Source organism: Notothenia coriiceps, unplaced genomic scaffold, assembly GCF_000735185.1.
Source record: "Notothenia coriiceps isolate Sejong01 unplaced genomic scaffold, NC01 NC01_scaffold00018996, whole genome shotgun sequence".
NCBI classification, from domain to species: domain Eukaryota; kingdom Metazoa; phylum Chordata; class Actinopteri; order Perciformes; family Nototheniidae; genus Notothenia; species Notothenia coriiceps.
In genome coordinates this window covers 842404-853945 of record NW_011351697.1, presented here as the reverse complement: position 1 = coordinate 853945, position 11542 = coordinate 842404, and the positions used below count along the sequence as shown (strand labels likewise).

Sequence of the window (11542 nt, the reverse complement as noted above, 5' to 3'; positions counted from 1 at the left end):
AGGTTCAGTTATCTTGTTTAACTTACCGTAAATCTGTGGCACGCATGACAGTCATCCGTCTTCACCACCCGGTCTCCTTTAGGACTGCACAACGTCACCTGAAAATGTTTTTAAATGAAGGACCAAGTTAGGCAAATGCATAAAGCCCTTAATCCAGATCTCGTGGATGTATACAAATGTATTACCTGTTGTTTTATTGTAGATTTTTCTTATTGTTTTTTTAAGCCTGATTCTTCCGGACATATTTTTCATTGTCTTGTCTGCAGACTCCAGAGGTGGAAGAAGTACTCAGATTTGTTCCTTAAGTAAAAGTAGAAAAATACTACAGTGTAAAAATAAGTCCTGCATTCAGGATCTTACTTGAGAATACAAGTACAAAAGTATTGGCATTGAAAAGTACTATTGTGCATCAATCAATCAATCAATCAATCAATCAATCAATCAATCAATCAATCAATCAATCAATCAATCAATGAATGAATGTTTATTTATATAGCCCAATATCAAATTTTTTTACATTTGTCTCAGTGGACTTCACTGTTTGTACAGAATATCAGTATGACAACCTCTGTCCTTAGACCCTCACATCGTATAAGGAAAAACTTCCAAAAAAGGAAAAACCCCACCCCTGCATAATGTCCCGCTTCGGACATTCATGCATTAATGTGTTCCTCACTGCTGGTAAAGGTGGAGATAATTTCATTACTTTATATAGTAACTGGATATATTGACCTATAATTACATAGTAGTTCATGTAGTTTATTTATATGTTGTATTAGCTAAATAGTCCTTATCTGGAAAGTAACTAGTGGCCTAACTAATGTTGGTCAAGTAAATGTAGTTGAGTAAAAAGGCTTCCAAATTGTAGTGGAGTAGAAGCATAAACCAGCAGAGAATAGAACTACTTAAGCAAAGTGCAAGTTCCCCCAAATCGTACTTACAGTTGAGTAAATGCACTTCACTTCATTACGCCCCTGGCAGACTCCAAAATGTGCAAAATATTTGTGGCCGGCAGACGGAATAACGCCATGTTCCTTGATGTATGTCTTACAAGAAAATGCTGTCCTTAAATATTGCATTAAAACAAAAAGAAACACATTTGTTTTATGAGTGAAGTTACAGTAGAGGAGTTTCTCTGAAGTAGTAGAAGAAGACATTCCGCGGTCCTCCACTGGATGGCAGTGATTGCCGTGGTCTACTTCCGGTTCGTTTTTCGATGAAGAAGAAAATGACTTGACCCAAACAAACGTCTTTCATCACATGTGAGGGACACTTTTTAGGATAATAACGCTTTATACCATTATCGCACTATCGTCCAAAACAATGCAGGTTGGTTAACACGCTAATATGTTGACTCGGAGATGTTTCCGATGTGTGACTGCGGTCAGAAACACTCTGTTTACGAGAGGCTGCTCCACGGTGCAGGGGGACGTCAGAGTCAGGTTTGCACCCAGTCCCACAGGTAAGATCATCAACCTAAATGCATTATTGCTAAACTTTCCTGTAAGGTTATCCAGAGGGATATCTAGAAAGTGTGCGCAATGTGTCTGTCAACTCTCTATCTTTACCTCTAAACATACAAACATACATACATACATCAAAGACCAGTCAAACTTACCTTCGTTTCATTTTGGACTTCTGATAAATAATAAACCAAGTTAGTTTGAGGTTGGATATTTGGCACTCCAGACATCTTTCTCAGTTTCACAGACAGTCAGAGGTTAGCTCTCTTCTGAACCCTTGATTTTAACCACGTTTTTGCTTAGGGACTATCAATACATTACTGTTTCAATAACCGAAGAAAAACAATGTTAACTTTCAATACACCCTTGCTTACTTGCTCATATAAGTGAAATCCTTCTCACAATAATCTAATTAATGTTGCTTGTTGTGGTAAGCCTGTTTCTTATTACTGATGTGTCATTGATTTACATTTTAAGTATTTTAACAGGAAATAATTTCAGTTTTTCAAATAGCTTTCATGTCATGTGACCTCAGGACTCAAAATCAATGCAACACTGTATTATTACACTGGAGACATAGGACACACCTCTTTTTTATTGGATTTTAGTGCTTTTTCTCTTCGATATGAATAGTATTTGAATGAAAAATCTGCATTTTTTTTAATCAAAAATACTTGATTTCTTTCAATAGCTTCGAGTTCATGTGACCCATTGACTTACCAATCCATACCAGATATTATTACTACACTGGACACAACACACCTCTATTTTGTTCGATTTGGGTGCTTCTTCTATTTTAAAGGTCATTTATTATGCAAAATCCACTTCTTCATGTCTCTTCTACATCAACATGTGTCCCCGCTGTGTAAAGAGATTCTGAAAGCTTCAGGAAAAAAGATTCTCTCTCGTTTCGTCCTGATCCAGTTATATAAAAACCTGTCTGAAAATGAGCTGATCAGATTTTGGCCACTTTATGATGTTATAACGATTTTTTGGCTTGTGTAACCATTAGCCAATCACCAACCAAGGTAACCCTAACCCTAACCCCCCCCCCCCCCCNCCACACACACCTTATCATCTGAATCTCCTCCTAGAGCACCATTGTGTTCTTTTTAACCAAATCTCTCCCAGAGGGGCGTGGGGAGGGGCTCCTTATTTTCATCTAAAGTAACAGACAGAGAATCAGCACCTTTGAAACAGGGCTGAAACAGAGGGGATTATGGGATGCTGGAATGATCAGTTTGGTGTTTCAGCCAATCAGAGACATGTTCTGGATATATCTGAGACCTATAATATATTGTAATACAGTATAATAGGTGTCCTTTTAAGTGAATATTTTAAATACAAAAGATCAACATAGGGATATTAGAAACTCAATTGCAGATATTAAATATAACAATATATTTCTCTCTGCTGCAGGTTTCCTTCACCTCGGCGGCCTCCGAACGGCTCTCTATAATTACATCTTTGCAAAGAAGTATGGAGGCTCGTTCGTCCTGCGCCTGGAGGACACGGATCAGAGCCGGCTGGTGCCCGGAGCGGCCGAGTCCATCGAGGACATGCTGGAGTGGGCCGGTAGGAAACTCTGGGATGGTGTCAGGAAACTGGAACTTATGAACTTGATACAACACCTTACAAAGTATAGATATCCAATACTGCAGGGAAAACATTGAATCAGAATCAGAAACGGGTTTATTACCAGGTAGGTTGACACGTACGAGGAATTTGACTTGATGTCGTGGTGCAAACATTTAAAAAACACAGGTGGAGAACAAATATAGTTAAAATAAAGCAGTATTTACATTGAAATAGAATGGAATAAAATATGCATTGATTTCAATTTTTTATTTACGGATACAAAATAAAAGGCTCTAACTAAAGTACAATATGACAAGGACAACTGTTCTTAACAATAATTAAACTTTTGATTGATATTTAAGGAAAATATATACTCTGGACTATAGTCATGAGATGCAGTGTTTCCCACAGAATTTGATTCTATTTGTTCTATTCGCACCCCCTCCCGGCAAGAAAAGTTTGGGTGGCCCACGTATCCACCCCTCCCTCAAATAAGAAAATACATGCAAGTTCATGGCTACTGTAGACAACGTTCTTGTTGCTTTGTGTTTCGTTGTTAATGAGTGAGACACACCGGAGTTGGGGATCTTTAGGGTTTATTCTCCCAAAAATATCATTTACAATTTAGGCATTTAGCAGAATGTAAGTGCCTTACTCAAAGGCACACTAGTATTGGTGTTCCAGGCGGGATTTGAACTCACAACCTTCCGATCATCAGCCCACCTCACTATCCATAGACCACAAAAAAAAAACGACATTATATTTAATTGGCCACAAATAAATCAATGTATGGGAAACACTGAGATGTATACTGTTTTTGAGTCAATGGGTCTATAGTATCAGCACACAGGTCAAACAAAACTTTGTTTAACAACAAAATGTTGTTTTGAATAACATAAGTACATTTTATACAAGCTGTTAATAGAGTGGTGCAGGGATGACGTATTTTTGTAGGCCGACCCGGAAGTAAGCTGCGCATGGGTTCCCTTGACAAAAAAGCAACGGGATTTCTCCAGAGGATTTTGGAATATTGTACCATTCTTTTAAATCTATCGATCATAAATCTAGTTATAAAAAAATATATAAGTAGGGTAGACATGTGGAGATTATCCGGCTGAACAAAACGTGCATTTATCAAACAGGTTTGTTTTCCACAGATCTTATTTTTCTGATCTCCATAGGATTTTGGAATAATCCTATGGAGATCAGAAAAATAAGAAAATAAATCCCGTTGCTTTTTTGTCGAGGGAACCCATGCGCAGCTTACTTCCGGGTCGGCCTACAAAAATACGTCGTCCCTGCTCCGCTCTATTAGTGACATCATTCATTTTCTAAATGTGAGATGAGGAAAACGACTGTATATCCCCACGGTTGTTCTTTGAATTGTAACTAAGCCCCCTCTCCCCTCCAGGCGTCCCTCCAGATGAGAGTCCTCGTCGGGGGGGGCCGGTGGGTCCGTACCTGCAGTCCCAGAGGCTGGAGCTCTACCGTCAGACCGCAGAACAGCTGATCGAGAGCAAACACGCCTACTACTGTTTCTGCAGCTCTCAGAGACTCGACCTGCTCAAAAAAGAGGCTTTAAGGAACGGACAGACACCCAGGTGGATAACATTGATGCTCACATGATTTACGTTTTACTGTGATATCTTGTTTCAACAGTTACTGTTATATGTGATGTGATGACTACTTCCATTACACTGTTCAGGAACTAGTCGTACCAAATGCTCTGTATGTGATGACTACTTCCATTCTTGCAAGGATAATAAATACATGTATCCTGATTATTGAAGCTCAAGCCGGTGACGAGTGATATTTTTTTAACAGTTACTTTATCGCTTTATTTTAAATTATTATTTTTATTTTTATTCAATTTTATCTTTATTGAATTTCCCCACGGAGATAAATAAAGTTCCATCTTATCTTATTAACATGTTATCATATTTCAGCCAGACTTCAGGGTGTTTTTCTCAGATTTACAGCAGCTGTGTCTTTTTCCCACTCAGGTATGATAACCGGTGTCGGCACCTCCGGGCTGAGCAGGTCCAGGAGAAGCTGGATCAAGGAGCTCCACGTGTGATCCGGTTTCGTCTGGAAGAAGGTGTCGAGCATTTTCAGGATCTGATCTGTGGGCGGAGTCATCACGAGGTGGCCCAGGTCAGATCTGCAGTGTTTAGTGGAGTTACAAATGAATATTGTAGGAAAAAGTCACACATCATTTCAGATGTAATGACCGACAATTCTCCTTTTCCACACATTTCATTTGACTTCCACATCTCAAATATTGAAAATGTATGTTTGTTGGAGGATGTTTTTATTTCCTCCAGGCCTACAAAATCATGAATTATAATGACAGATATTCATAGTGTCTCTTGAAAACCTAAAATAGTAGCTATCAATGTCAAATAAAAACAATTTAAACATTTCAATAGAGGCAGAGAGACCTAACAGATGCTTTTGTTGCTACAAAACCCCCCTGAAAACATCGTATAGCTGTCATTCAAAATCAGGTTTATTGCCCAAAATATATATTGTGAAAACTATTATTGAATCAAAAAATGTGTGCAAGAAATAAATGTACACAAATACAAAATAATAAGTATTTAACAAATGACTGTCAAAAAATATGAATTGAAATTGGAGCAGCACTATTGTGAAAGATAACCATAACATTTAAAATGCTTCATTATGCTTTCATACCCCATGTTGTCTTTTCCCAGGTGGAGGGAGACCCTGTGGTGATGAAAGCAGACGGTTTTCCCACCTATCACCTGGCTAACATCGTAGACGATCACTACATGAGGATCAGCCACGTGCTGCGGGGGTCCGAGTGGCTCATCTCCACCTCCAAACACCTCCTCATGTACCGAGCCCTCGACTGGCAGCCGCCCACCTTCGGACATCTGCCGCTCCTGTTGAACAAAAACGGCAGCAAACTGTCCAAGAGGCAGGGGGACATTTTCCTCCAAAGCTTCCAGAGGGACGGAGTACTGCCCGAGGCTCTGCTGGACATCACCACCAGCTGCGGCTCGGGGTTCAACAGTGAGTGAAGGAGGGGTTATCAGAGAGGGGATGAAGAGGGACCGCATGCATCAGTTACATTACATTTCATCCAGCTGATGCTTTTATACAAACCAATGTACAATAAAGGCTATAAACCAAAACGCTTCAAACTAAGGACAGCAAGAAAAGGGCTGACATATTCCCTTTAAACCAGCCAGACCAAGTGCTGCTGCCTAAGTTCAACTCTTCAATGCTTTTCCTTTATTTTCTATTTTAATGGTCAAGGTTCAAGTAAAACATATATTGGATTTAAAATAAAATTGTGAAACTGTCATTTGCAAGTAAGGGGGAGAAAAAAATACTTTTGATTATAGTGTTGCACATTTATTCAAAATTAAATCAAAATCAATTATGGGCTAATGCAATATTCAAATGGAAGGACGTGCAATATTTTTTACCGGCAAAATATGTGTATATCATATTCTGACTAAAGTATTGTGATGCTGCAGAGATTTCCTCGCCTACAAGTCTTATCAGAATCAGAATCGGTTTTATCACCAATTAAGTTCAAGAAGAATTTCCTTTGGTGTAAATGGTGCATACAAAGACACAGAAAGAAGAATACGTTGTTTTTAAAATGAATAAATAAAAAGAGAAAAAAAAGTGACTATCGTAAAAAAATGTTTTAAATATATTTTAAACACTAATGTAAAAAATAAAGACAATATTATAAAAATATAAATATGTAAGAAACTGAGTACAGTAAAATAGAAAAGGACAAATACTATGTTCAAAGTGGAGAGGTGTGCAGATTTAAAGAGAGGTAGTGTGGAGCAGAAATGTGTAAATTGTTAAAAGAGCATACTGTGCATTAATGTAATGCATATTATTTTTAATACAGATTTAATCAAATATATTTCGTTGGTTCTGATCCTCTTAAAAGAAACCACACCATGATCATTTTAAATATATCCTTCAATGATGCAAAATTATTCCCCCCTCCTCCAATATCGTGAATAATATCGCAGTTGCAATATCAGCCAAAGTATTTGCAATAGTTATACCTTTCCATATCCCTTAGTCCTAGTCGATTGCATTCTTCTTAATGATTGAACTCTCTTTACAGCCATTGGAATTGGGCGGAGGATAGATGAGTTGATCGCCGAGTTTAATCCTTCAAAGATCACGACACATTCTGCGCTCTTAGACCTGGAGAAACTCCCAGAGTTCAACAGGTGAGTCTGAGTCTGTGTCTCTGTCCGTCTATCTTGTGCTGTATTTCTGTTCCTATAAAGAAAGTCATCTGTGTGGTTGTGGCAGAATTCACCTGCAGCACCACATAGAAGATGAGGAGCAGTGTGCGACGCTGATTAAAGGTCTGCAGGCACAGATCCAGCAGGTGTGTGGAGAAGAGATGCAGGAGGAAGTCCTGCAGGAGGATTACATCAGACGGGTGCTGCACCTTCGTAAGGTAACTAACAGCAGACTTTACACATTGGTATTCATACCATGTTGCTGTGTGTTCAAATGATATATTTGAACACACAGCCCACGACCTCATTTTATGTGGCCCGCAAGAGCTTGCAAAGAATATAATAGACAATTGTGTAATTGTTGAATATTTGCTTTCAATTATTTGCCCAAGAATTCTGCTTTCAGACGTAGTTGTTTATGAAGTTATTACCAAAACTGATAATAATCTAATGCAGAGCCAATAATGTAATATAATAAATTCTTTAATATATTTATATATGTATACTTGTATAGTCTTAAAGTTACAACCGGCCCTTTGAGTGCAACCATAATGCTGATGTGGCCCGCAATGACATTTAGTTTGACACCCCTGCGCTAGACGCTGAAAGATTGTTAATATAGTAAGCATGATGAAACTGTATTGATGCAAAAAAGTGATCCATGTTTTCAGAATTACTAACTCGATAACATTTCTATTTTGTTTTGACCCTTTGTCTTCTCCTAAGGGACTCTCGATGTGGCCTCTGCTCTTATGTCTTAACACTGCTCCACACGTGTGTCTCCACTCAAACTGAAGCCGTCCTCTTCCTCTCTGCAGGGTCACATCTCCTCTCTGAAGGAGCTTGTCGGTCCCGCCTACTCTTACCTGTGGGTTCGTCCGTCTGTCTCCAGCCAGCAGGTGGCAGCGATCACTGCAGAGGCTCAACACATCGCTGCTCTAGTGCTCAAGTATGTCGAATTTAAAGTCTCCAACTGCATGTTTAGATGTGGTGGAAATACTCAAATACTATACGTGTAACTGTGATTTTGGGTTAGATGGTGAAAGGCCTACAGTTTTACAACCACATTATTTAGTGCTTATATATGATATTATATATTAGATCACATTATTTGGTACATTGTTTTAAGTATTTTTGCACATTATTATATTTGGATTTTGGATTAATAGCTTGTTTTTTCTGGAAAGTTTTACTGGAGTTTATTGTTTAATAAATCATCATTTTTCAATTGGAACCAAAAGACAGTCAGAAACTCACATGACCTCATGTGGCTTCAGAAAGTTTATAACCCAAGATTAGATTTAGATGATAACTACAGGAGTGTGTGTGTGTGTGTGTGTGTGTGTGTGTGTGTGTGTGTGTGTGTGTGTGTGTGTGTGTGTGTGTGTGTGTGTGTGTGTTGCAGGTTGATAGCAGAGTGCGGCGAGGAGCTCACGGTGGATCGACTCAGTAAAGATCTGAAGACTCTGGTGAAGCAAACGAAAGGCATCAAGTACGGAGAAGTGATGAAGCTTCTGCGCCTGGCTCTCAGCGGTCTGCAGGTACCCGAAGGCACCATGGTCGTTTATAAACTGTAATACAAACATCACAGGGTGTTCTACCTGACATTGGATTAGCAGTAGTGTTAATTCCATAGACTAAAGCTATGACGAAATATGCTCGTCAACTACCTTTTTTCCCATGACTAAGACGAGACGATGAAGAGATGGCACTGACGTCAGTAAACAATAACTGTAGCGAAATCAACATGCAAATATCCGTTGACGAAAAGTGACGAGACGAAATGTAGTTTTCTAAATAAAAACTGTTGCTAAAATCTCTTTTTTATTTCGTTGACAAAGAAGGAGGAGAACAAATATTATCAAAAGATAACGGTTCATCTGATGTCCTTTTTCTCCCAGCGGTTTCCATTTCCGGTGCTGCGCTGGGCAGTCAGCTGTGTGTGTCTGTGCTGCGCCCGGCTACGGTATTTGAATGCCGGGCAGCGGCACACTCAATGAACGGTCAGGAAGCATCGGATCTCAACAGGGCACAGTCGGGGAGCAGTGGTCCGCCGTAATCCGAATCTGTCCCCCCCCGTATAGCGCGCTAGGTCATTGACGATTCTGTACAGACGACGTGTACGAAGTAATAAATGGATATACCTGACGGCAAATCTTACGATTCATGTCCGTCAAAATGACTGAACACACACAGACAAAATAGCTCATTTTACCACAGACCGACCAACTGAGCACTGGGGAGAAAGAAACGATAACCACCTGCGAATATTGGGCCCATTTTCGACTACCATAGGCGGCACGTTCGGAAAAAACAACACTGCATTAGTTTTATCCAAGGAAGGGAGCAATGTAAGGCCATAACACGCGGTAAAACACAACCACAACCTGACCAGATACTCCTTGCAAGCATAGCACCTTTCTTCATCTATTAACCTCGTGGTTTTCATCAAATAATGGCTAATGATACGATCTTATTGTGATATAATTTTGACTAAAATGACAAACTATTGCGTTTTGGCATAGACTAGTTTGATCTGAATGTGATAAATCTGAGCAAAAAGACTCAAGTCAAACCAGTTTCTATCAAAAAGTAGACAAAAACTAGTTAGTTTTCTTTGATAAAATAATGTACTAAAGCCAGAAGTCACTAAACAATTAGACTAACATAAACATGGATGAAAGGGACAAGACTAAAAACTAAAAAGAAATATTTGACACAAGGACCTAACTACGATTCAACAAATAAAAAAATAGTCTGGACAAAATCTAACACTAATTCGCAGAGGCAGTTAGTTTGAATTCCTCAACTTCTTTTAACCCAAGAGCTTCACTCACGCAGCGTCGTTGTTTGTGAATTGATTCAAATCCTTCTCAAACTTCCTGAATCGACAGAATAAAAGTAGGCTTTCTAACAATGGAACTTTCCTCCCGCTGATTGGTCTTCGAATAAGTTGGTGATTGTATAATATCGAGTACTTCTAAAGTAATACTGGCGACATCCTCCTCTTTTTTGTAGAATTATGTATCATGTGGTTTTGTGAGTTATGTTTGTTCTATTTATACGTAGTTTTTCTAGTCAATAATATATAATGGTTTTGCTCTCTGAACCCAGTTTTATAGATTTAAAGGAGGTAACTCAAACAAATTCTAGTAAAATAACAATCTGCCTTTAACTACCAAGGAGAAAGACAGTGAATGGTCATTGAGAAACAAAAGACACAATCCCTCAACTTAAAGGCCCGCGGACCACACCGGGACAGATTTTCGGCCGTCAGATTAGATGTCTGGCACTGGCCCAAAAAGAAAAATCACTCTTGATTGGGGCTGTTTTCAAGATCTTAGTGAATGCAGTGGCATGAGAAGCTGAAACGGAAGTGAGAAGGACACACCAGAGGACTATATTTTCATTTTGTTTTCTTATTGATACTTTCTATTTAAACATGTTTTCGTTATTTTAATCTTGTGTGATAACAGTCATAGTGATGGAACGAGATCGTGAAAACGGAACGCGATTTTAGACGCTGGGTATTATGTACTTGTTTTGTTATATATAATATCAGCAGTTCTGTTCTTCCGGTTGTCTCTTTTGATTATGACGAATTCCTTCACACTTACCGCCGCTTGCTGGTAATGTGCCGTTACGTTGCTACTTGCCGTTCCTGAAGTCTTTGCGGTTGTTTCCAGTGCGTCTTTTTGGAGCAAGAACTAAATCGGGTCCATTCTGGGGTGTGTTTTGTGTAGTTTGGTTGTTTGGTTCTAGTTGGCCTTAGAATTCCCACTCTATATTAACGACCCTTCAGAAACAAGGCTAAGGCCACACTTTAATGCAGTTTAAAGGTACCACCATGTCATGCTTTCCGTTATACCCGTTTCCTCCTTGTGTTTATGAGGTTTTTTCTGCATGTAAACGGTTCTGCAGAGTCCACAACCTCAAATACACCCTGTAGGAGTATAACTCCATAACTACTAGAAAAGAACTGTCTTATGCATTCTCCAGAACGCACTCAGTTGGAGATTTCTCTTTTCTCCATTGTTTACTTCTTGGGGGTATATGACGTATTTCGGGTATAGTGAGTTACGTAATTCGGCTCGCAGATTGGTCCAAATGCCGTTACGTAGTCCACGAGGCCGTTTACGTTATGACCAATCCGTCGACTTCCTCTAACTACAGCACACACTCGGCGGGATCGTTGCTGAGCTCGCTGTCCTGCGTAGCGGCAGGACACTGTGATGGCTGGTCTTTCAC

General features: G+C 39.3%; 3 protein-coding genes across 5 annotated transcripts in view; 2 read left to right on the top strand and 1 right to left on the bottom strand.

Moving 5' to 3' along the window:
* cp (ceruloplasmin) overlaps nt 1-11542 on the top strand; it is a 737508-nt gene that overhangs the window by 7498 nt on the left and 718468 nt on the right. The gene's annotated exons all lie outside the window — the stretch shown is intronic.
* LOC104951371 (anoctamin-4) overlaps nt 1-11542 on the bottom strand; it is a 255164-nt gene that overhangs the window by 59492 nt on the left and 184130 nt on the right. The window lies entirely within an intron of this gene.
* ears2 (glutamyl-tRNA synthetase 2, mitochondrial) lies at nt 1220-8871 on the top strand. The gene is made up of 9 exons (XM_010778052.1): nt 1220-1462; nt 2883-3038; nt 4453-4642; nt 5045-5195; nt 5759-6080; nt 7168-7276; nt 7362-7512; nt 8113-8243; nt 8700-8871. Exons 1-9 carry the CDS (start codon nt 1348-1350, stop codon nt 8869-8871), a joined length of 1497 nt encoding a protein of 498 aa, XP_010776354.1. The 5' UTR covers nt 1220-1347.

Bases quoted from the DNA above. Each gene is read 5' to 3' on its own strand.
- ears2 (XM_010778052.1), top strand. From the start codon at position 1,348: ATGTTGACTCGGAGATGTTTCCGATGTGTGACTGCGGTCAGAAACACT. The intron at 5,196-5,758 runs GTCAGATCTGCA...GTCTTTTCCCAG, and splicing joins GTCATCACGAGGTGGCCCAG to GTGGAGGGAGACCCTGTGGT. The intron at 7,277-7,361 runs GTGAGTCTGAGT...TGGTTGTGGCAG, and splicing joins AAACTCCCAGAGTTCAACAG to AATTCACCTGCAGCACCACA.